General features: G+C 34.4%; 1 protein-coding gene across 2 annotated transcripts in view; it reads right to left on the bottom strand.

Moving 5' to 3' along the window:
• Positions 1 to 26,885, bottom strand: part of Wdr64 (WD repeat domain 64) — a 125,587-nt gene that overhangs the window by 75,034 nt on the left and 23,668 nt on the right. For both annotated transcript variants that reach the window (XM_076831970.1, XM_076831969.1), the window contains exons 4-8: positions 26,403 to 26,506; positions 23,322 to 23,351; positions 21,843 to 21,953; positions 18,811 to 19,025; positions 16,189 to 16,323 (exon numbers count right to left, since the gene is read on the bottom strand). In XM_076831970.1, the coding sequence (XP_076688085.1) occupies positions 16,189 to 16,323; positions 18,811 to 19,025; positions 21,843 to 21,953; positions 23,322 to 23,351; positions 26,403 to 26,506 (595 nt within the window). The remainder of the gene's footprint in view (positions 1 to 16,188; positions 16,324 to 18,810; positions 19,026 to 21,842; positions 21,954 to 23,321; positions 23,352 to 26,402; positions 26,507 to 26,885) is intronic.

The following is a 26,885-nucleotide window of genomic DNA, read 5'->3' as shown; positions in this document are numbered from 1 at the left end:
GTTACCGAGGGGCATGGAAGAGCAGATAAACCAAAAGTGTGTAAAAGGAGTGTAATTCAGGCTGGCTCCGCTCAGCAGAGGGATTGAGGTGTTTCTGGTTGGTAAGTAGGCAGACGGACTGAGGGCAACGAAGCTCATGCTGACATGAAGCTCAGGTACATGATAAGCCTTGGGTACAGGTGAGTAAGGAGGAAAGAGAGAAAGGTCAAGGCGAAGACTGACGAGATGCATGCAATTGAGAGAACCAAGTATCCAGAGAGAACTCAATGAGATCATTGGGAGGTTTAGTGGGAATTAGAGCATTCAAGAGCTCTAAAGGTATGGTACAGAGTCTCAGAGAGGGATACTGGAAATTTCTGAAGAGATTAGTTCCAAGTGCTGTGAGTTAGTACTTGCCAATGCTGTTGGACTAATCCTTTTATTTCTATCTTAAAATGTCTGCATTGATACTAGGCAACTAACACACCAATGTAAAGATACTCGAAGAAAGAAGAAATTAGCCATTTCACCTACCGAAATTCAGACTTGGCATGTTTATTTTGTGGCTGCTATAGTTTTTCTTGCTAATGAAATCATTGCCAACTTTACTTTTCTTAGTACCTTCTGTAAAACTCATTGTTATCTTTTTGAACTTGCTTAGAGGGCTATCACTTATCACCAGCTTTTCTGAATTTATTCCATGCCTATAAGCATAAACAATTCAGTTGGCCTTTAACACAATGATTTCCATCCTTAATTATTATCCTATGTGATAGCATGCCAGTAAATGTTTCATATTAATCTGGGGCCAAGGAGGGGAAAGGGTCATTGCTTTCTGTTTGTTTGTTTGTTTTGTGGTACTGGGGATGGATCCCAGGGCCTCACACATGCAAGGTAAGCACTGAGCTATATTAGCCTTTAATCCAGAAATATATCAATTAATAACAAATAACTAATAAATGTGACCTTTGCCTTTGAGTACTTAAAATCTAAGTGGGAAAACAAGAAATACAGACATAAAATCAGTAGTATACTGAAATCAGTCCTTAATCCTTTTAAAATTTTTTACTTTGAGACAAGGTGTCACTAAGTTGCTGAGGCTGGCCTCCAACTTGTGATCCTCCTGCCTCAGCCTTCAAGAAGTTAGGATTACCACCATCTCTGGTATGTTTGCTATTTTCCATGGTTTATTTATTCCTACTGGCCAATTTTTCATCTTTGAACATGGTTTGGGGAAGATATATAGCTATACACCATTAGGCAGGATTTCTATGTTCTGGAGGATACAAAAACCTCAAGAAGATAAATAATAGTAAATTAAAGTAAAATAGGTGTGAAGTGATGGGTTTAGGATATTTACTGCCTATATTTTTAATATAAATAAATTTTTATTTTAAATTTAGTTTTTGTTAATGGCAGTGATTAACAACAGGGTTGGCTATCAGCTCTAATATGCCAACACACACTGATTTCAGCATACCACTGATTTTATGTCTGTATTTTTTTCACACTTAGATTTTATGCACTCTGAGGCAAAGGTAATGACTTAAATATATTTACTAATTATTTATTATTAATTGGTATGTTTCTGGATTAAAGGCTAATCTACAGGACCAGTATCCATTACTAGTTGCCACATTATCTATTGTAATTATCCTGCTAAATATGTACTGGAAACATTTGTACTGGTAAAATCATTGCTGTTTGTTAGAGTCCCTTTGAAATGAAAATGATCTAGATGTTGAAGTAGAAGGTATGTCTTTTATAGGACCCAAGGTCACAAAGTACTTTTATGTTTTCACAATGCTTCTCTATAACCAAACAAATGGTTTGGTTATAAATGTTTCATGAATTTCCCTCAGAGTACAAAATCAAAATGAATATAAAGTTGCATCTATTTCTTAATTAAATGTTTCAGAAATGCACTTCTTTAAAATGTCATCATGTTAATCATTAGCAGTTAATTACATTACTGAAACTCTGTAATTAATTATGCCATATAAATGCCATTTGTGGGATCAGATTTGGTGTCAAGAAATGAAACTATTTTTAACTTACTGTGAAAAATTTTTAATTCATCTCTCAGTGCAATGTATTATATAGCAACAAACATTTTCAGCTTTTTCTAAATGAGAATAAAATGTACAATTTTCCAAAAGTCTGAGGTAGTCAATCATCTTAGAGATATGATATCTGTTCTTCCATTAAATAGCTAATGGTTATTTCATTGTTTAAATTAAAATCTTGTAATTTAAGGAAATTCTGCCTTTAGATGTGCAAATGCTATTTTTTCCTTTTTTTGGTGAATGTTGTTAAATAGCTCAAGAGGATCTAGAAGGCATCATTGTATTTTGTTAAGGATATAAATGACTATTTCCATTTTTTCCTAATACTGTTTTATACTAAGTATGAAGGGGTAAAGAAGCCAAGTCATCTACTTAGGACTTAATTAAATTTCAACATTCACTGTTTATATAGAAAAGGTACGATAAGCTCAATTTTTAAAGTTCTTTGTATATTTTGCTTAGCAGTTCTTTATCATATATGTTATTTGCAAATATTTTTTCCTAGTTGGTGGCATGTCTTCTCATTCTCTTGACAGCATCTTTCAAAAAGCAAAAGTTTTTTTTTTTCATGTCAATCATGAGTCACATTACAAGTGTTACCGGGTGTTTGTTCATTACTATTATTATAATATATTTTCAATGGCTTTACTTTTCTAATTTAATTCTCTCATTCTGTTGTCTGACTCTGAACTGCTAACAGCGTAAATGGTAATTTAAATAAATGATGACTTTGAAAAGGAAACCTCTCTATCTTTCATCTCACAAGATTTCCAAGTTTATTTTATTTAAATAAATGTTACAATAATTTATTGACAGCTCTTTCCTGGAGGGCAGACACTCCTGTGCAGGACTACCCCTTCTGACCAGTGGACTACCCATGGGAGCCCAGATCCAGCCCAGACCACCCACTCCAGCCCATGGGATCCAGGCTCTCAGTAGGCCTGCCAGAGCCTAGCCTCTGGCACAGACCGCCCCTTCCTACCAGCAAACTACCACAGGAGGTCAAGTCAGTGGCCCAGATCCACCCACTCCAACTTAAGCAAGACCCAGATTCAGGATGCAGTAGCATTCCTTGAGGGACACCAGCAGGGTCTGGAAGCCCAACATCAAGGTGAGGTACAGACAATCTGCACAGCTACTACAAGAATATAGGGAAGAAACTGTAGTATCTCAAATCCACACTGCAAGAAAGGAAGACACAGAGACAACATGAAAAAACAAGAGAGGAAAGTGCCCCAAACAAACCAGGACACTATAATAATAGAACCCATGGACAGCAGAGTTGATGAAATGGCAGAGAAGGAGTTCAGAAGTTTCATAATTAAAATAATCTATGAATTAAAGAATGACATAAATGAGCAAATACAAGCAAAAACTGATCACTCCAACAATGAGATAAGAGAGCAAATACAGGTAGCAAAAGATTACTTCAAGAGAGAGAGAGAGAGACTCTGGGAAAGAAACAAACAAACAGAAAGCATAACCAACAGACTAGATCACTTGGAAGAAAGAAGATTAGATAATGAAGAAAAAGTATACAATCTGGAAAATAAAGTTGATCACACAGTGGAGAAAGTTAGAAACCATGAACAGAACATCCAAGAATTATGGGACAGCATCAAAAGACAAAATATAAGAGTTATTGGAATAGAAGAAGGCACAGAGTTCAAACCAAAGGAATGCATAATCCCTTCAATGAGATAATATCAGAAAATTTCCCAAGCATGAAGAACAAATTGAAAAACCAAATACAAGAGGCTTACAGGACACCAAATGTACAAAATCACAACACATATACACCAAGTCACATTATAATGAAAATGCCTAGCATACAGAATAAGGATAGAATCTTAAAAGCTGCAAGAGAGAGGAATGAGATCACATAGAGGGGGAGATTAATTTGTATCTCAGCAGATTTTTCAACCCAGACTCTCAAAGCCAGGAGATCATGGAACAACGTATAATAAGCTCTGTAAGAAAATGGATGCCAACCAAGAATCTTATATCCAGCAAAACTAAGCTTTAGATCTGATGCTGAAATAAAAACCTTCCGTGATGAACAAAAGTTAAAAGAATTTACAACTAGAAAGCCGGCACTACAGAACATCCTCAGCAAGATATTCCAAGAAGAGGAAATGAAAAACAATGATGAAAATCAGCAGAGGGAGGGATTACACTAAAGGAAAATCTAATCAGAGAAGAAACCAAGTCACATTAAATACCAAAAATAAACAAAATGGCTGGGAATACAAATCATGTCTCAATAATAACCCTGAATGTTAATGGTTAATGGCCTAACCTCACCAATCAAAAGACATAGACTAGCAATTGGATCAAAAACAAAAAACAAAAAAAAACCCAACACTCAACACTATGCTGCCTAATCTTATAGAAAAAGACATTCACAGACTGAAGGTGAAGTGTTGGGAAAAATCATACCACTCACATGGACTGCGGAAGCAAGCAGGGGTTTCCATCAATATATCAAATAAAGTAGACTTCAAACTAAAGTAAACCAAAAAGGATAAAGATGGACATTATATACTGCTCAAGGGAACCATACATCAACAAGACTTAACAATCATAAATATATATGCCCCAAACAATGGTGCAGCTATGTTCATCAAACAAACTCTTCTCAAGTTCAAGAGTCAAATAGACCACAACAAAATAATTTTGGGTAACTTTAAGACACATTTTTCATCACTAGTTAGATCCTCCAAATAAAAGCTAAACAAAGAAACTATAGAACTCAATAATATAATCAATAACTTAGACTTAACTGACATATATAGAATATTTCATCCTTCAACGAGAGAATACTTTCTTCTCAGGAGCACATGGATCCTTCTCTAAAACAGACTATATACTATGCCACAAAACTACCCTTAGCAAATATAAAAAAGTAGAGATACGATCCTGCATTCTATCAGATCATAATGGAATGAGACTAGAAATCAATTATAAAATAAGAAATAAAATCCACTCCAACAACATGAAAAAACAAGAGAGGAAAGTGCCCCAAACAAACCAGGACACTATAATAATAGAACCCATGGACAGCAGAGTTGATGAAATGTCAGAGAAGGAGACTAAATAATATGGAGACTAAATAATATGCTACTGAATGAACAATGAGTTGCAGAAGATATCAAAGAGGAGATTAAAAAATTTTACAGGTGAATGAGAACACAGATACAACATATCAAAATCTTTAGGACACTATGAAAGCAGTTCTAAGAGGAAAGCTCATTACATAGAGTTCATTCCTTAAAAGAAGAAAAAAATCAACAAATAAATGACTTAGCATTACATCTCAAAGCCCTAGAAAAAGAACAAATCAACACCAAAAGCAGCAGAAGACAGGAAATAATTAAAATCAGAGCTGAAATCAATGAAATTGAAACAAAAGAAGCAATTGAAAAAATTGACAGAACAAAAAATTCAAAAAGTTGGTTTTTTGAAAAAATAAATAAAATTGACAGACCCTTAACTATGCTAACAAAGAGAAGGAGAGAGAAAACTCAAATCACTAACATATGTGATGAGAAAGGGAATATCACAACAGACACTACAGAAATACAGAAGATAATTAGAAATTATTTTGAAAACTTGTACTCTAATAAAATAGAAAATGTTGAAGGCATTGACAAATTTCTAGAGTCATATAATTTGCCCAAATTGAATCAGGTTGATATACACAATTTAAATAGATCAATTTCAAGTGATGAAATAGCAGACGCCATCAAAAGTCTACCAACCAAGAAAAGCCCATGACCCAATGGATACACAGCCGAGTTCTACAAGACCTTTAAAGAAGAACTAATACCAATATTCTCCAATTTATTTCAGGAAATAGAAAAAGAGGCAGCAACTCCAAACTCATTCTATGAGGCCAATATCATCCTGATCCCCAAACCAGGCAATGACACATCATAAAAAGAAAACTTCAGACCAATATCTCTAATGAACATAGATACAAAAATTCTCAATAAAATTCTGGCAAATTGAATATAAAAACATATCAAAAGATTGTGCACCATGATCATGTGGGATTTATCCCAGAAATGCAAGTTTGGTTCAACATATGGAAATCAATAAATGTAATTCATCACATCAATAGACTTAAAGATAAGACTCATATGATCATCTCAATAGATGCAGAAAAAGCACTTGACAAAATACAGCACCCCTTTATGTTCAAAATAAAAACTATTGATAACAGGAACATATCTCAACATCATAAAGGCTATCTATGCTAAGCCCCAGGCCAACATCATTCTAAATGGAGAAAAATTGAAAGCATTCCCTCTAAAAATTGAAACAAGAGAGCAATGCCCTCTTTCACCACTTCAACATAATTCTTGGAACACTGGCCAGAGCAATTAGACAGAAAAAAGAAATTAAAGGGATACATATAGGAAAAGAAGAACTCAAATTGGCAATATTTGCTGATGATATAATTCTATACCTGGAAGACCCTGAAAGTTCCACTAGAAAACTTCTAGAACTAGTAAATGAATTCAGCAAAGTAGCAGGATATAAAATCAACACCCATAATTCAAAGGCATTTTGTATATCAGTGACAATCCTCAGAAAGGGAAACAAGGAAAACTATCCCATTTTCAATAGTCTCAAAAATAAAATGAAATAAAATAATCAACTTAACAAAGAGGTGAAAGATCTATGTAATGAAAATTACAGAACCCTAAAGAAAGAAGTCAAAGAAGACCTTAGAAGATGGAAAGATCTACCTTGCTCTTGGATAGGCAGAATTAATATTATCAAAATGACAATACTTCCAAAAGCACTATACAGATTTAGTGCAATTCTGATTAAAATTCCAATGACATTCCTCATAGAAATAGAAAAAGCAATCATGAAATTCATCTGGTAAAATAAGAGACCCAGAATAGCTAAAGCAATCCTTAGCAGGAAGAGTGAAGCATGTGGCATTGCTAAACCAGACCTTAAACTATATTACAGAGCAATAGTAGCAAAAAAAGCATGGTATTGGCACCAAAACAGGCTGGTAGGCCAATGATACAGAATAGAGAACAAAGAGACTAACCCACAAAACTACAATTATCTTATATTAGACAAAAGTGCCAAGAACATGCATTGGCGAAAAGATAGCATCTTCAACAAATGGTGCTGGGAAAATTGGAAATCCATATGCAACAAAATGAAACTAAACCCCTATCTCTCACCATGCACAGAACTCAACTCAAAATGGATCAAGAATTTAGGAATAAAACCAGAGACCCTACGTCTAATAGAAGAAAAAGTAGGTCCTAATCTCTATCATGTGAGATTAGGCCTCAACTTCCTTAATAAGACTCCTTTGGCATAAGAATTAAAATAAAAAATAAATAAATGGAATGGATTCAAACTAAAAAGTTTCTTCTCAGCAAAAGAAACAATCTGTGAGGTGAATAGAGAGCCTACATCTTGGGAGCAAATTTTTAGCCCTCACACATCAGATAGAGCACTAATCTCTAGAGTATATAAAGAACTCAAAAAGCTAACCACCAATAAATAAATAAATAAACAAATAACCCAATCAATGAATTGGCCAAGGACCTGAAGAGACACTTCTCAGAAGGTGATATACAATCAATCAACAAATACATAAAAAATGTTCATCATCACTAGCAATTAGAGAAATGCAAATCAAAACCACTCTGAGATTTCATCTCACTCCAGTCAGAATGGCAGCTATTATGCATACAAATAACAATAAATGTTGGCAAGGATGTGGGGAAAAGTCACACTCATTCATTGCTGGGGCTGCAAAGTGGTGAGTCAATATGGAAAGCAGTATGGAGATTTCTTGGAAAATTGGGAATGAAACCACATTTGACCCAGTTGTCCCTTTCCTTGGTCTATACCCAAAGGACTTAAAAACAGCATACTACAGGGACACAGCCACATCAATGTTTATAGCAGCACAATTCACAATAGCTAAACTGTGGAACCAACCTAGATGCCCTTCAGTAGATGAATGGATAAAAAAAAAATGTGGCATTTATACACAATGGAATATTACTCAGCAATGAAAGAGAATAAAATCGTGGCATTTGCAGGTAAATGGATGGAGTTAGAGAAGAGAATGCTAAGTGAAGTTAGCCAATCCCCAAAAAGCCAAATGCCAATTTTTTTTTTTTATATAAGGAGGCTGATTCATAGTGGGATAGGGAGCGGTAGCATGGGAGATGAACTCTAGATAGGGCAGAGGGTTTGGAGGGGAAGGGAGAGGGCATGAGGTTATTAATGATGGTGGGATGGGACGATCATTATTATCCAAAGTACAGGAATGAAGACACAAATTGGTGTAAATATACTATGTATACAACCAGAGATATGAAAAATTGTGCTATATATGTGTAATAAGAATTATAATGCATTCTGCTATCACATATAGTTAAAAAAATAAAATAAAAAATAATTTATTGACAAAAGAAAAGAAAAGAACAGAAGGTTTTTATTTTAATAAAGTCCAGCTTATCAATTATTCCTTTAATGGATTCAAACTTTGGTGTTTTGTCTAAAAAGTTGTCATACCAAGCCACCTAGATGTTCTTCTGTTATCCTGTAAGAATTTTAGACTTTTGCATTTTAAACTTAGAACTATGTTCCAGTTAGAGTTAGTTTTTATGAAATGAGTAAAGTCTGTCTAGATTTTTCTTGCTTCTAGATGTCCACTTGTTCTAGCACCATTTGTCAGAAGTATATCTGTGCTCCATTAAATTGCCTTTGCTTCTTTGTCAAAGATCATCTGACTCTATTTCACCAATCTAGCTGCATTTGCCAGTGCCACACTGTCTTGATATCAACAGCTCTATAGTAATTCTTGAAGTCAGGTAATGTCAGCCCTATGACTTTGATCTTCTCCTTCAATATTGTGTTGTGAAATCTAAGTCTTTTGCTTCACCATATAAACTTTAGCATAAGTTTGTTGAGATCCACAAAATAATTTACTGGGTCTTTGATTGAAATACCATTGAAAATATAGACCAAGACAGGCATGGTGGTGCATGCCTGTAATACCAGCGGCTTGGGAGGCTGAGACAGGAGAGTCGTGATTTCAAAGCCAGCCTTCCGCAATGGCAAGGTGCTAAGCAACTCAGTGAGACCCTGTCTCTAAATAAAATACAAAATAGGACTGGGATGTGGCTCAGTGGCTGAGTGCCCCTCAGTTCAGCCCCCCCCAAAAGAAAATAGAGACCAGGATGTTAAAAATTGACATCTTGATGAGACTGAGTTTTCCTGTCTCTAAACACAAAATATCTCTCCATTTATATTTGATGTAGTTCATCAAAGTTTTATAGTTTTCCTCATTCAAATCTTGCATTTATTTTGTTAAATTATACCTAGGTATTTTGTTCTTTTAAATGCTACTGTCAATAATATTGTATTTTTAATTTCAAATTCCAATTATTCTTTATTGTAATATAGAAAAAAGTGGCTAACTTTTGTATGTTAACTTTATATTGTGCAAACTTGCTTTAATTAATTATTAGTTCTAAGAATTTTTTGGTTAATTCTTTTGGATTTTCTCCATAGAGAAGTATATCATTTGTGAACAATTTTATTTCTTCTTTCCCAATCAGCAGGTATTCTTTCTTTCCTTTTTTATTTTTATTTTTTCTTGTCCTATTCCATTAACTAGAGTGTACAGATGTTGAAAAGGAGTGAAGAGAAGGAATATCCTTGCCTTGTTCCTGGTCTTTGAGAGAAAGCTTCTAGTTTCTTGCCATTAACTAACATTAAGTAGAATTTTAGTTAGCTGTAGGGTCTTTGTAGATGACATTTATCAAATTGAAAATATTCCTTCTATTGATACCTTGCTGAGAGTTTTTATCCTGGTGTTAGATTTTGTCAGGTTCTTTTTCTGCATTTATTAATATGACCATGTAATTTTTCTTTTGTAACCTATTGACATTATGGATTACATTAATTGATTTTTTAATGTTGACCTGGCTTTGTGTACCTGAGATAAATCCAACCTGGTCATTGTCTCAGTCAGCTCAGGCTGCTATAACAAAGTACTATAGTTGAGTGGCATAAACAACAAACACTTATTTCTCACAGTTTTTGGAAACTTAAGAATCCAAAATCCAAGTGTTGAGATTGCCATGTTCTGGTGAAGTCCCTTTTCCAAGTTGTAGATAGCTGTTTTCTCCTTGTATCCTTATTTGGCAGGAAGAGAACTTGGGAGCTCCTGGACTCTATTTTATAAGGGCACTAATCCCATTGGTGAGTATTTTATCTTCATGATCTAAATTACCTTCTTAAGGTAGAATTTTAAAATATGAATTTCAAAGGAAACAAACATTCATCTGTAATAGTCATAATGTATAATTCTTTTTCTACCTTTTTGGATTTGATTCACCATTTTTGAGGATTTTTTGCCTTCATGTTCGGGAGAGATATTTGTTGTTAGGCTTATTTTCTCATAATGTCTGTCTGGTTTGGGTATTAGGGTACATTGGCTTTATAGAATTAATTCAGAAGTATTCCTTCTGCTTCCATTCTCTGTAAGAGATTGAAGGGAATAGATATAATTTTTCTTAAACATTTGATAAAATTCATCAGTGAATCCATCGAGCTTGGTGTTTTCTGTGAAAAGTCAATTAATTTTTTCTTATATAAAATCAATTTTATTTTTATTTGTTCTTTTTAATTATACAGGACGATAGAATGTATTTTGATATATCACATATACATGAAGAATAACTTCCCATTTTTGTGGTTGTACATGATGATGAGTTACACTGGTAATGTATTCATATATAAGCATAGGAAAGTTTTGTCAGATTCATTCTATTCTTTCCTATTCCCAATCCCCCATCCTTCCCCCAACTCCTCCCTGTCCAATCCTGTGAACTTTCACTCCCCACCCTATTATGAGTTAGCATCTGCATATCAAAGAGAATATTGGGGCATTTGTTTTTTGGGGGGATTGGCTTCTTTCACTTAGCATGATAGTCTCCTCTTCCATCCATTTACTGGCAAATGCCATAATTCCATTCTTCTTTATGGCTAAGTAATATTCCATTGTGAAATATGTACCACATTTTCTTTATTCATTTATCTATTGAAGGGAACCTTAGTTCCATAGCTTAGCTATTGTGAATTGAGCTGCTATGAACACTGATGTGGCTGCATCACTGTAGTATATTGATTTTAAGTCCTGTGAGTATAGACTGATGAGTGGAATAACTGAGTTGAATGATGGTTCCATTCCAAATTTTCTGAGGAATCTCCATACTGCTTTCCAGAGTGGCTGTACCAATTTGCAATCCTACCAAATCCTTGCCAACATTATTGTTACTTATATTCTTTATAATTGCCCTCTGACTAGAGTGAGATGGAATCTCAGTGTGGTTTTAATTTGCATTTCTCTAAATGCTAGTGATGATGAACATTTTTTTCCATATATTTATTGACCAATCATATTTCTTCTGTGAAGTGTCTTTAATTCCATTTCTTTAGTAGATATGGCCTTTTTAGATGGTCTATTTCTTCTTTTGTGTTTTGGAAGATGGTATCTTTCAAAGAATTGGTCCATTTCATCTAAGTTTTCAAATTTGTAGGCATAAAGTTATTCATAATGTTCCTTTATTATTTGTTTAACATCTCTGAGATCTGAGGCAAAGTTTCTCCCTTTCTTTCTGATACTAGTTATTTGTGCCCTATCTTTTTTTTAAGACTGGCTTATTGATTTTATTTATATTTTCATGATACTAGCTATTGTTTTTTTGTTGGTTTTCTCTATTGATTTCCTTTTTTCAATTTCATTTATTTCTGCTCTACATTTTATTATTCCTAACTTTCTCCTTACTTGGATTTCATTTACTTTGTTTTTCTACTTTCCCAAGTTGAAAGCTTAGCTGACTAATCTCAGATCTTTATCTCTTCTAACATATGCACTCAACACCAAAAATTTCCCTCTAACAACTGATTTCTCAAAATTGCATGAATTTGTTACATTTTCATTTTCATTTAGTTCAAAACATATTTTAATTTCTCTTCAGATTTCTTTAACATGCATTATTCAGAAATGTATTGTGTAAAATATCCTTATGTTATAGATTTTAGCTTAATTCTATATAATCTTCAGAGTGAACAATATATGATTCCTATTTTCTTAAATTTGTTTAACTACGTTTTATACCCAGAATGTAGTTTATTTTGGTGACTATTCCATATGAGCATAAGAATGTGTTCTCCTGTCATTGGATGAAGTAGTCTATAGATGCCCATTTTTTTCAGTTGAGTTCAGCAGTGTACACTGACTTTCTGCCTACTAGATCTGCTCATTTTTTTTATAAAGAAGTGGTGAAGTCTCCAACTAGAATAAAAAATGGATTCATTTATTTGTCCTTGAAGTTCTATCAGTCTTTTTCTCATGTAGTTTGATGCTCTGAGTTATTAGGTGCATACACACTAAAAATTGTTATGTTTTGTAGGAGAATTGACATCCTAATTGCTAGTTCCTTTCCTTTTCCCTAAAATTTTTTTCTGATTAATAATATGACATATTTTATACTTTGTTTGTCTCTTTCTTATATATATATATTTATAAATATATATATTTATATAAACATATATATAAATATATATATATATATTTAAAGTGTGATTCTCATAAACTATATAATTGGGTCTTATTTTTTATCCCTCTGACAAATTCTTTCTCTTAATTGGTATATTTAGATTATTGACATTTAAAGAGCTTTTTGATGTAATTGGATATCTACTATATTTATTACTGGGTTTTATTCATTGCCCTTACCCTTTGTTCCTGTTTTTGTCTTTTCACTCTTTTTCTGCTCTCATGGATTTAATTGAACATTTTCTATAATTCCATTTTATTTAAATATAATTCTTTCTCCTTCTTTTCCTTCTCTTTTTCTCCTCCTCCTCCTCTTCCTCCTCCTCCTCTTTCTCCTTCTCCTTCTTTTTCTTTCTCTCCTTTTCCTTCTCGTTCCTTTTTCAACTATTTTTAGAGGTTGCCCTAGAATTTATAATATACATTTACAACTAATCTGAACTAAACTTTCAAATAACACAAAACAAAATCATGAGTAATGTGATAGCTTATAGTTGAAAGATACTATTAATTCTTTCCTCTAGACCCTTGTTTATTGCTTTATTATTTTACTTACATATATGCATACATAATGTGCACATACATCTACACAGGATCAAAGATGCCATTGACATTATTTTGAACAGTCTGTTATTTGTTGGATCATTTTTTTTTTTTTTTTTTTTTTTTTTTTGGTGCTGGGGATTGAACCTAGGGCCTTGTGCATGCAAGGCAATCTCTCTACCAACTGACCTACATCCCCAGCTGTTGGATCATTTACAAATAAGAAAAATAAGTTATTTCATCTTTACTTTTTCTTTCTTTGATTCTTTTTAAGGTAAAAATAAATATCTCACATATATGATTTTCCTTCTCTTTGAAGAACTTCTCTTAATATTTCTTGCAAGATAAACCTACTGACAACAAATTCCTTCAATTTTTACTTGTCTTGAAAAAGTTTTATTTCTTCTGCCCTTTTGAAGAGTAATTTTGCAGGGTGCAGAATTCTAGACTGGTTTTTAATTTCCTTTTTTTTTCTCCAACACTAAATATTTCACATTACTCTCCTGCTTACAGAGTATCTTAAAAGTCAGATGTAATTATTTTCTATAGATGTATAGATGTGTGTGTGTGTGTGTGTGTGTGTGTGTGTGTGGTATTTATTGTTCCTGTTTTCAGAGATTCCAAAGTTCATGGGTGTTTTTTTGTTTGTTTGTTTTGTTTTTTGTTTTTGTCTTATATTCATTTGGGAAAATCCTCAATGAATGTCACTTCAAATATTTCTTCTCTTCTTTTCCCTTTTTTTTTCTGCATGCCCATTATAAATGTTCCACTTCCGCAGTTATGCCACAGTTCTTGGGTATGCTCTTTACTTTTCTGTCTTGGAAGAAGTTTCTACTCACATATCCCCAAACGCATAGATTCTTTCTTTCTTTCTTTTCTTTATTATTTATTTATTTATTTATTTTTTTGGTACTAGGGATTGAACCGAAGGGCACATAACCTAATTTAAGCCACATCCCCAGCCCTTTTCATTTTTTTATTTTGAGACAGAGTCTCACTAGATTTGTTTACAGCCTTGCTAAATTGCTGAGGCTGGCCTATAATCTCAGCCTCCCGTGTGCCATGGTGCCTGGCTCATAGATTCTTTTCTAACCATGTGCAGTCTTCTAATGAGCCTATCAAAGGTATTTTTTAATTTTTGTTATTGTTTTGATCTCTAGTGTTTCTTTTTGGTTCTTTCATAGAATGTCCATCTTTCGGCTTACATTACACATCTGTTTCTGCCTGTTGTTTACTTTATCCAACACAGCCTTTTGCATGTTAATCCTAGTAGTTTTAAATTCCCAGTATGATAATTCTAATATCCCTGCCATATTTTCTGTCTTTTAGTATGCCTTTGAATTTTTTCTTGAATGTCAGCCATGATAACAACAGTAAAAAAGAATTGATGCAAATAGGGCTTTAGTAATATGGTGGTAAGCTATGGGAAAGACTATGTGCCCATTAGTCCTAAAATCAGGAGTCAGTCTTTTAGTGAGTCTATGTCTCTTAACTGTGAACTTCACAGGGCTTCTCCATTTGCCCTTAGTTGGGGTTGGATGGCTAGAGTGAATTGAAATTGAATATTTCCCTTCTCTCAGGTTGGTTAGTATCTGAAAAAAAAAAAAAAAAACCCTGAAGTTTAGTACTTGGTATTATAGTTTCTCAGGAAAGTAGGCCTTGTTAAGAACAGAATACTCTGGTATATTTCGATATAATTCCCTTTTTCCTCTCCCTGCCAGAAGCCTGAGAGGATTTTTCTCTAATTTTTACTTGAGAAACGTGAGCTCTTGGAGACAAAATCTACACAATGTAGGATGCTCCCCCTGTGCCTGGGACCTTGGGTTTTAACACTCAAAGTAACCCATGCTGAGCCTCCAGAAATTTGTTCATGAAAGTTTAGGTCATTCTACCTTGGTATCAGGTTCCCTGGATGTTTCTGCATATGAATTTCAGTTCAGTATATTGTGATTCTCACTATCTACCTACCTGTCTCCCCAATTTGAAGGCGGCAGAATTACACTGTGACCTCACATATCTGACGTAGCTAAGAAAAACTCAACTATTGATTTTTCAATTTTTTCATTTTTTTTTAAATTTGTTTTTAGGATGGAATGACAACTTCCAAACTCCTTTTTGTCGTACTGGGAACCAGAATCTTGATATATTTTTCTAAGAATCTTTCATGGGGTATAATTCACGTGCCGTAAAACTTACCATGTATAAGTGTCTAACGATACATTTATGTATTCAATGATACATTTATGTAACAATCACCACTATAAGTTTTAGAACACTCAGTTTCATCAGTCTCTGTGCCCATTTGGTATCCCTGCTCCTACCACCGGCTCCTAGGCAACCACTGTTCTGCCTCTATATATTTACCCTTTTGTACATTTCATATAAATGGAATCATAAAATATGCAAGGGTTTTTGTCCAGCTTTTGTCACTTAGCATAATGTTTTTGAAGTTTGTCTGCTGTAGCACAGATCTCAATGGATTTTTAAAGTTAAAAATTAAAATGCAATCACTGTTCTTTAGTTAATAACAAGCATTTAGCCAGATTGAAAATAAATCAGCCCATTATTCAAGTTCACCTTGCCATCTGGTGTATTATACACAAAATATTATGGTTGTGCTATGTATGGCCAAAACAAACTACTGGTTAGTTTAAACAATAATTTTTAAAGTATGAAGTTTGATTAACAGACCAACATTTTTCAAATTTAGTTATAGATGTAGCTGTATTGATCTATTGCAGTAGATCACAGTGATAAATGACAAATGAGCAAAACTGCTGTGAAGAGAACACGTCATATTCAGATTTGCTTGAGCAACTTCAATTTCCTCCTGAAAAATCTGATTAACCTTGTCAAGCAAATGGAATATTTAACATCTAATTTTTTGGAAAACAAGTTTGAAAGTTCCAAGACTGTGATGTTTTATCATGATAAAAATTTTGAAAGCCACATAATGTTCACTTATATAAACCATGTACTTACAAATTGTCCTCAAGTCTCTTCAAGGATTCCAAAACTAATGAATGAACACTGTCTAAGGAGCAGGATCCAAAGCAATTTAGGGATGGGATATATCTAATTTTCATAACCCAGTCATTATGTAGCTTCCTTTTAACACTGGGAATGCAAAAAGAGGGTAGAGTATTATGTTAGATACACAAACACATTTCAATTTAGCATCTAATTTGAGTATCTGAATTGCAACTCTGAGCCATGCTAAGAATACAGTTCTATGGGTTATACCACTTTTAACTAACTAAAATTTCCTACTCTAGCCTATTTAAAATGAAAAAAAAATTAAAAGATTCTCATCAACTTTTAAGCTATAAACTCAGAACTAAAGGAACAATTTGGAAGGATCTCAGTCTCTAATTGGCAATATCATCCTTACTTCACTGAAAAAATTCTGATCATCCAAGTGGAGCAGTACATTTCATATTGGTTTATGGCTTATGAATCAATTCAGCTGAAAAATACATCTGTATTTTCCATTAATTTTCACAATTGGAGAAGTGGGAAATTTGAAATCCCAACCATTGGTGAAGGGGAGGCTAGAATATCCATTCAATTTCTTGTTCAAGGATTGTCCTTCATTGCTTCACAGAGCATTTGAGTGGGAGGCTTAAAATCAGAAGTCTAAATCTCTGCCTCAAACATGTTGTCTTAACCAGGAATAAGCCATCCTTAGGTGTTATAGTTATTCACATGTAATGATTTGTTTCCTCATTCACATATATTAATGACCTACTTATCCCAGGTATCAAGGACATAAAGTGATGATGAAGATGAAATTCTTCTCACCATGTTGCTTAGATTCTAGTTGAACAGACATGTTTACAACTCAAGGTATAAAAGCTCTACAATATGGGATTAAGAAGAGGAGAGAGATACTTCTTTTTCTGTGCCAGATTTTGTTTAATTCTGAACTCAGGGTGCTGGCTATTTCTCTCTTTATTTTGTGTATTAGTGTTTGCTATCTATGTCCCCACCCATTCGACATGAATGAATTCTTGTAAATGTCAACCACAAGAAAGCTTTTTTGATGACTCCAGAACTTAACTATCTTAAGCCTTAATATTTTTCATTCTGTCAAGTTTCAGGAACTCTTGGTATGGGAAACTGTCTCAACATTCAGCCTATATATACATCTGAGTTTTGAAAGATTTAGATAATCTACGATTAGATTATCTACATGTAAATAATGATCCACAAGAACCAGTGTGAATTATCATTCATTTAACTGTACCCAGATTCCTCAAATTCCCCAGATTCCCAAATCTCATTTCTGATTATGCCTAATGGAAATAGGAACTGAAGAATGGGTCATGGGTTTTCTGACAAGTGGTATAGATCTCAGTAAAGATTCATGTCTCAGCTTTTGGTGAACCTTTGGTGAGGCTTACACTGCTCAGATATAAAGGGAAGAAAGTGGAACCAGTTTCTTAATGACTTCTGTCATTCTTAGAGTTACAGCAATGGGGTTAGTCTTACAATTACAATGTCCATGTTTTTGAGTAGGGTAAATTGCACATTCTAACCCTACAAATTAACCCTATTTGTTACTTATTTGTATGATCCCACATTTTAAATTTTTTTCACACTTCCCCATTTTTGAATAGTTTCTAATTTAAAATGAAAAAATGAATCAGATTTTAAGTTGTACTCACTTGATGAAAAAGGAAATGCAAATTTTAATTCAAAATTTAACTTTTTCTACTAATAAAAGTAATATATGCCCTACTCAAAAACATGGACATTGTAATTGTAAGGAAGATGATAATAATCACCATTATCTTACTAGTTGGTGATAACTGTTAGCATTTTAGTATGAAAATCACTTTGAAGTGTTTATTGACCATTTATTTGTAAAATGTGTGCATATGCATGAATTATCTGTTCATATCCTTTGTTCATTCTCTTGAAGAATTTTTGTTTTTAATTGAATTTTAAGACACATTAAAGAACGTTGACTTATTGTCTATAATATTTATGGCAGAATTTATTTGTTTTTATTTACCTTTTAAAAGGATATTTTTATGTCTTTGAAGTTTTATTTGGTAGTCAAGTCTATCAAACTTTTTCTTTAAATTCTAAGTTAATTGCTTTATGTTTAGAATCTTCTTTGGAGAACTAGTAAAAAGTCATACATGTACATATAATTCAATTTCTATAAATATATCTTTTCTTGATTCAAATTTTTAATTTAACTCTTCAATCCATTCAAGTATCTATAAGTTTTAGTTGCCAGAAGCACTTAACATAGGAATTTCACATCATTACCCTAGTACATGTATGAAGACACAAATTTGTGTATGACCAGAGAAATGAAAAATTGTGCTCTATTTGTGTACTATGAACTGAAATGCATTCTGCTGTCATGTGTAACAAACTAATTAATTATTTCTTTTAAACAGGGAATTTGAATGGTTAATTTTCCTGTTTTCTCCTCTATTATATTGGAAGATTCTTGAGCCAAGAAATGCTTTTTGTTCAGCTTTGAATCTCAAATCTCTTTTATGGGGCTGGCATCTTATTTTCACTGTATGTGTGTGCGTATAATTGAACAATGACTACAATTATTAAAACAAATGGACTACTTGTTACCTTTTAAAGTTCTTTGAGTCCAAGACCTGAGTTTGTAATTTTTTTTTGGTTTTTGCCTGCTTTAGTCCAAAGTCATCACTGTTAATCGTGAATCTGTTCACAAAACCACCATCATCTCCCAGAAGGATGTCATCCCGGCAGAGCTGGTCAGGCAGAGATGCCACACACACACAGAGAAGGCAGTGATCCACGGGCTTTATGACATAGTAGTTCTCCTATAAACAAACGAATGCTTTTAATGAGCTATTGCATTAGTATTAATAAATACTAATAGGGCTGGGAGAATATGTGAACATGTGCTTAGCATGCATAAGACACTGTTCAATCCCCAGCACCGCCCCCCAAAAAATTCCTATTATCCTTACTATTTGATAAGTTTTATTTTCTGATATTTTTCATCTTAAATTCTCCCACACTGATAAAGGAATTTGAAAGAAAAAAATAAAAGTTCACCAAATAGAAGTTAATGAACACTCATCATGAGCCCAGTATGGTGCTTTTGGGTGTTTTTGTGGGGAAAAGGGTGGAGTACCTACCTGTGTCTCGTAATGAGATTTTATTATGTATTACTGTGAATAGTCTTCTCCTGGATTTGTAAAGAAATATTAACAAGAAGTATAAAAAGGTTCAGTAAAATGTCATACATGTACATATAATTCTATTTCTATAAATATATCTTTTCTTGATTTAAATGTTTTATTTAACTCTTCAATTCATTCAAGTATCTGTAAGTTTTAGTGGCCAGAAGCACTTAAAAAAGAGTGAAAACAGGAACCTGGGTTGCATACCATTGACGTAAAACTGGGTAGTAAAAACAGAAAAACTAAATATCAAAGTTCCATGTATTTTATAAGGAGTTATCAGGAGAAGAAAGTATCCTAACATTCAAGTGGATCCAGAAATAATCAACAAACATTAGTTAAGCTGACTTTGAACTATCCAATAGGTTCACTAATCTAGGCTACGATTGCTCTTCCAGAGAACTCTCTAAGAGAGAAGAAAAAAAAAATTAAATTTTTGTTATTTGTTCCATCTTCTTTAGAATGAATGAGAGTGAAACATGTTTAGAGGCTCCTTCAGTCATTAAACAAAAAAATATTTACTGGACACCTGTGTGCCAAGAATTATTCCAGGCATGGGGTGTACAGTGATGAATAGAACAAAGTTTCTGACTTTGTGGAGCTGGCAGGCTAGTAGGAAGACAGCAGAGTACAAGAGAGCACGCGTAACAGGACTTGCACCTAAGGAAATGAATTATAGCGCTGCACACAGTGTGAATAGTCCACTATAAGTCCCAGGGTCAGAAAAATGACCTTTGATTTAGGACCAGAATTGATGGAGAGAAAGGTAAAGAAGAGGTTGAGAGGAAGGAGCCCTCCAAGAAGATTAATGCCAAAAAAGTAGAAAAGCAAGAAATTGTGGAGCCTTGTCCTGGCCAAGACATGGGGAGATAATGTGCCGGATGCAAGGATTTTTGCCTTCAGAGAGTAAGAAGTAGAGGTGTGTTTCCAGTTAAATCTATGTATGAAAGGGCTTGAATTTGAAAAAGAACAAGTCATAGACTTAGTTTACTCAGGAAAGTAAAAGCAAGTCCATCTGCTGAGAGGGAGGGGGACTGAGAAAATAATGAAATTTTTGAATACTTGTGAGGAATGGTTGAGTGAGTTGACAAAGGACAAGAATGAGATCAGACAGTGGCTGCTGAGAGCTATGTCTGCAGACCCTGAGTTGCAAATGATGCCAAATAGTGTTGTTTGTGCTTTTCCACAGCAGTGCTTAGCTCCTGTGAATGGACAGGAATATGTAACATTTATCCGCATTGATAAGCAGACACTAAAGAGACTGGAGGGCGAAGATGACCAGCCCAGATGGTCTTCCTAGTGGCACAGGCAGAAATAAAAGAGAAGTGTGAGAGGAAGTGAAGTCTGGAGAAGAAACTTTCAAAAGGGACTGGAAACTTCTATGGGACTGAAAAAGAGTGAAAACAGGAAAGCTCAAAGGACCCAAGTCCAGGGTACTGAAGTTCAGGATTTCAGAAATTAATAAAGTCAGGTCTGTAACTCGGAGAGAGTGGCATACTATGTGACAAAGCACACTAAGCAACCAGCAGCCTTTTATTTTATTTTTAAATTTTTTTAATAGTTGTAGATGGACAGCATGGCTGTATTTGTTTAGTTTTTTATGCAGTGTTAAGGAAGGAACCCAGCGTATCATACGTGCTAGGCAAGGGCTTTGCCACTGAGCTACAGCCTCAGCCCCAGCCTTCTTTAAAATCATCCTGGCATCAGTTGTTGGTTACAATAGCAGGACAAATCACACAAAATAGTTTAGTATCTCACTGAAGCTAGGAACATGTAAGGAATGGAAGAAGATTAAATAACTACTTCATCTTCCATGTCCTTCAGAGTCAGCCTGAACCATGAAAAAAAAAAAATTTATAGTCCTAATGCTCAGCAATCTTACTTCTCCCTGAGCCCCTATTGTAGTTGCATCTTTTTACTGTAGAATTTGATGTCCTTTTATGTTATACATTGTGTTTATTCATGAGGTCCTTCAAGACTGAGTGGTTTTTGAAGGCAGAGAACATGTCATTACTTCTAAATGTCTGCAAATTGCTCAGTCACAAAAGAGCTGCTTCATTAGAGTTTGCCAGAATTAGGCAATTTGATTTTTGTAATTTTTTTTTTTTTTAACCTAATGAAGCTGGACTGGAGAGAAAAGCGTTGAAAAGCATAACCAGAAAAATAATGCTTGGATTAAGAGAATGGGCATACAAGAGGAAAGGAATTACTCTCTCCTCAAAACCAAAACTAGGCAAAAACCCCTGAATTAAATATGCACTTAATGGGAAGAACATTTCCTTTTAATCACAGAATGTGAATACGGAACTTGATCTGAGAAGTTATTTAGTTAAGTCCTCTGATTTTGTATATGAGGAAGGTGACCTTCACTACGGAAACTGTGTTGTTCATATCCTCACCAATACAAATTGACACTCTCGTTTCTTTTGAGTATTTCTCTTGGCACAGTACCTGGCTGTTCCCTTGAGCTTTATAATCCCAGACAATGATAGTCCTTTCTGTAGTGGCAACAATTCGTTTCAGCTGGGAGAGGTAATCGCATCCTGTAATCCAGGAAGTATCCTGATAGAAAAGCACAGAACTAGGGGTCATAATGCATGTCCTCCTGTGACATGGTGGTAGATATTAAAGAGTTAGTTATTGATGTTTTAAAAAAAACAGTTTGCAGAGAAGCCATCAGCTGGAGAATGATTCAGCTAGTGTAGGTGCTGCTCCTGGAAGAACACTGCAGCTGAAAGAGCTGCCAATTTTTGCGCTATTCACTTTTTTTTGAGACTTCTTCACAGTGAGCACAGGGAGCTAGATTTGGGACACTGATTACACAGGTTCTCTGGCCCTGGTGCATGCTCAGACTATTAACTAGCGATCACTTGACAATGATAAGCTGAGGCCAAGGAGTTTGTCTTGTGTTTTGCCAAAAGTCACCAATCTAGCATAGCTGGAATCTGTAATATCAACACCAACACCCCGGGGAACAGAAGCAATAGCTTCCACTTGTGAATGCCTGGTGTGCCAGAAACTGCTCCATGAGTATCAAATGTGCCCTTGAATTCTGTAAAACCTGTTAGGAATTCTAAGTGGGTATCCCACTTAAGAAATGGAAGCTCAGAGGTTTAAAGAGAATCCGTCCTCCTTTGTCACACAGCATGGCACCCTGCTTCCATAGTTCAGTGCATTCATTCAGAGCTTTTCCCTGTCTCTAATAAATCTATGGTAGGATTCAGAAAGCAAATCACTGTAGTTTTATATCTGCTGAAGACAACTGTTCAGTTCACTGATAAGGATTTAAATAATTACAAAATTGCACTAGAATTTTGATGTTATTTTAAAATTTAACATAAAGTGCTCTCGAATTATTTCCACTGGCTGCCTCCTTGTTTTTATAATTTGCGTTGTATCATTTTTTACATCCTTCCATAGTAGGTGCTCAGAAAAACTCAGGAGAACCTCTTAAGTTGAAATTTCCAAGGAGTAATCAGCTTCCAAGCAATTCTCTGCAGATAATTGAACTCCAGGAAGCAAGGCCTGAGTTGTCTTTGTTATTTTTCCAGGTTTAGGGTTTTTTAATTTTAATTTTTTTGGTACTGGGGATTGAACCCATGGGTTTATCACTTAATCACTGAGACGCATTCCCAGCCCTTTTTTAGATTTAATTTGGAGACAGGGTCTCACTGAGTTGCTTAAAGCCTCTCTAAGTTGCTGAGGCTGGCTTTGAACTCATCCTCATACCTCAGCCTCCAGAGTAGCTGGGATTACAGGAATGCACCACTACACTCGACTCCAGGTTTAGTTTTGATCCTAGTCAATAAACAATCTATAAAACATAGTCACAGCCTCTTCAGGTACTTCACTGGGATTTTGATTAATTATGAAGGAATTATCATCACAGCCCTAATTGGACTTTATTAGAAAATTTTAAAATGTACTTACTGTAACACTGGTGCTGGTCTGAACTCTCATCTGTGAATAAAGAAAGAGTATAATGAAACCTAGTTGGCCCTACAATTAGGAATGAGAATGCTGTCTATGAAAACACAGTGTCTCCTTGGATTAATCTCACTTATTTTATCTGCCATGAGTTTTGTCTCTGTTTGTCCTTGAATAATGTAGCTCAGTTTGCATTGAGCTAGGCTTATACTTCTTTGGCTTGTCCTTAGGCCTGGTGACTGTCCTCTTAAAAGTCTTACATTTGACTAATTATTTTGTTCCTTCTATCTGCAATCTACCTCACATTCTTATTTATTTAGAGCAACATTTGATACCAAAAGTTGGAAATGTAAATTCTAACAGCAATGACAAGAGTAATTCAAATAATGCTAATGAGATCAATAGGAACATAGGGTTATATAGAAGAATCTAGCACTGTTTGATTTGGAAGATCTCTCTCCAAGTTATTGAGAGACTTAGAGAACATTCTGTTGAGGGTACCCTCCTTGTTTATTCAGTAAGTATCTGCAGAGTGAATATTATGCCCAGGGGCTGAGAATCATAGATTGGTTCCATGCAGAGAAGTGGTAAATATAAGACTCCTCCATATCTTGGAGGGATGATAACTGCTCCCAAGATGAGGACTTGGAGTTGAAGTATCTTAATGACCCAGTTTTTTTATTTGTTTGTTTTTGGGTTTGAGGGGGAGGAAATATATAGGATATGGCTTCTCAGAAGGAGTAGATTATGTGAAATAGGAAAAGTGCGTCATGGAGAGCTGTAAAGCTGTTTGTCATAGCCATCCAGAGACTTTCATCTGAAGAGTTAAAAAAGGATTTTCCAACCAGGGACTTATTTCTAGATGGAAAAAGAAAGTGCTGAAAGGAAACTGGTGAGCAGCAGAACAGAATCCCTGTGTTTTCCTCTTCTATTCATCTATATCCATCTTTAGTGGAAGTCACCTGCTTAAAGCTCTCTCACCTTTCTTAAATTCTCATAATCCTACGACTATCTTCTGAATTTTTTTAAAAAATTTTTTTAGTTGTAATTGGACACAATGTCTTAATTTTATTTATTTTTATGTCATGTTGAGGATTAAACCCAGTGCCTTACACATGCAAGGAGAGCACTCTACTGCTGAGCCACAACCCCAGCCCTATATATTCTGAGTTTTTAAAATCTAGCTTTGGTTTCAAGAATTTTTCTTAATGACATTTCCAGTCTATATCACCGAGAACATTCTTAACTATATTTGTTCTATTTCAGCTAGAGTCTAAATTATCAATTAACCTAATAAAAGATATTTGAAGCTATGAATGGCTAACTTTACTAAATTGTCCCAATAATCTATACCTTCATATTACTTTCTTTGCACAATATATATCTTATTCATAAGGCACGTAACACCGGAAATATTTTTTATTCCTGGTGCATTTTATTCCGATTGCATTATCTTATAAGAAATTGATGTGAGAGTGTGCTTGTGAGTATGCCTATGTGCACTTATAAGCTTGTGTGTGCACTTTTGTGCATGTATGAAGCATCTCTGGAAATATGATAATGCCACCTTATTTCACATAGTCAGATCATTATTTTCCTCTTCAATTGTTTTTTAGATACCTTCTTCATTCTGTTTTTGAGAAAATAAAGGAGAAATGAGAGGGAAAAAATGCACAAAGAAGGGCCTGGAGTTGTGGCTCAGCGGTAGAGCATTTGCCTTGCATGTGTGGGACGCTGGGTCTGATCCTCAGCACCAAATAAAAATAAATAAACCAAATAAAGGTATTGTGTCCACCTACAACTAAAACAAAAAAAAAGCATAAAAATGCACAAAAAAGAGATCACTTAATGTGTGTTTATAATGATGTTAAGCCCTTTGTGTATATTAAATCATCTAACTAACCAACCCAACTACCAGAGCAGGGAAATATGGAGTACTGTGAACAGCTGGCTTTGCACCAGGCTGGAACCCAGATTTCACACCCACTCCATATCCCCAGTGTACCAGCTTCAGGGCCCAGCTGGCCCCTTCCTCTGACAGAAGCTGACTGCCTGGGCTGGGAGTTGTGGAATACCCCTGCAATCTCCGCAGCTCAGGAGGTTGAAGCAGGAAGATTGTAACTTAGTGAGGTGTTGCTTCAAAATAAAAATGGCTGAGGATGTAGCTCAGTGATATGCCTAGTACTGAAACAAACAAACAAACAAACAAAAAATAGGAAGAGGAGGAGGAAAAGAAGAAGAGGAGGAAGACATCATCATATGGCTGATTGTGATTTCAATATTTAAAAAAGTGCCTTGAGTTGAGCGTTACTGAAATATGAAAATTATTGTGGAAATTTTAGTCATATATTAATTATTTTAAATGTATTTTACTTGTATACAGCTTGACACTAATTGGAAATAAATTAATAGATTTTTAAATATATTTAACACCAAAAATTCACCTTTTTTCATAGTTAAATGTTATATAGGATATATCATCGTACATTCTTTTAAAATCTCTTTTATTTTAAAAATAGAAGTCTAAGATTTATAAATTTAGAAAGAAATAACATTGATAATAGCAATGCCTTACATTTGTACAGTAATTTATCATTCATAAAGTGCTTCTATGTTCACTATTTCATTTAATCTTCACTATAGTCCTCTGAGAAAAAAAGAACTGGTTCTATTTCCCTCATTTTATAGAAACAAAAATAGAATATAAAGATAAAAGTCATTCTTTAAATTTCCTATGTGTAATAAAATAGAGGAGACAGAATTTGAGCCATTTTATTTCCTCAATGATGGGACTTTACTTGGTCAGGTAATGACAAAATTGGTTGGCTTGGAAATGCTTCTGATCAACCTTTAATTGTGTCGATGCCACATGGTTCAATATGACACCCTGAGTAACCATGTCAAATGTAATTATCAAAACTTCAAAAAGTGCCCAAGTGCTCCTTATGACTAAGTATTTGGCTTTATTTTTGGAATAACTCTAAAGTTTTGGGTTCTGTTTTACCTGAAACATTTGCATAATGCATAGACAAAGCCTAAGAGAGAAAAGAGGGATGGAGGGAAGAATCTAAGATTTCAAATTACCTGGCTGTTAAAGATAGTTATGAGTCCTTTCTGTGAAGCAGTTATTAATAGATCCAATTGAGGAACCTTGACAATGCACTTGATCACGTCCCGTCTTCTGCTACCTGTCAATAGCATAATATTAATTTCAATTTCCAGCACTGAAGACACTAAAATTCATTTGTTAAATCAGTCTTAAAAAGAGAAAGAGAAGACAACAATGTTTTGCCAGGAAGTCCTAAATTACTTAAAAACTAAAATAGAATAAAACCATAAACCCCAGCAACTGTAGCTTTTTAATTATCCTTAGAGATAGATCTAAATATATAGAGCTTCCCAACTAAATGTGGTGCATGAATTCACAGAGAAAATGTAAGATACACACCCACACACCATATAAATATACTCTTATGTGTGCACATTTCACAGAGAATGAGTTTTCCAAACATCTTTTGAAATCACTTCTATTTTGAGATTTTTCACATCTCAGGAATCTTTTCTGTC

Source organism: Callospermophilus lateralis, chromosome 13 (assembly GCF_048772815.1).
Source record: "Callospermophilus lateralis isolate mCalLat2 chromosome 13, mCalLat2.hap1, whole genome shotgun sequence".
Classification (NCBI taxonomy): Eukaryota; Metazoa; Chordata; class Mammalia; order Rodentia; family Sciuridae; genus Callospermophilus; species Callospermophilus lateralis.
This window is presented reverse-complemented; position numbering and strand designations above follow the sequence as displayed.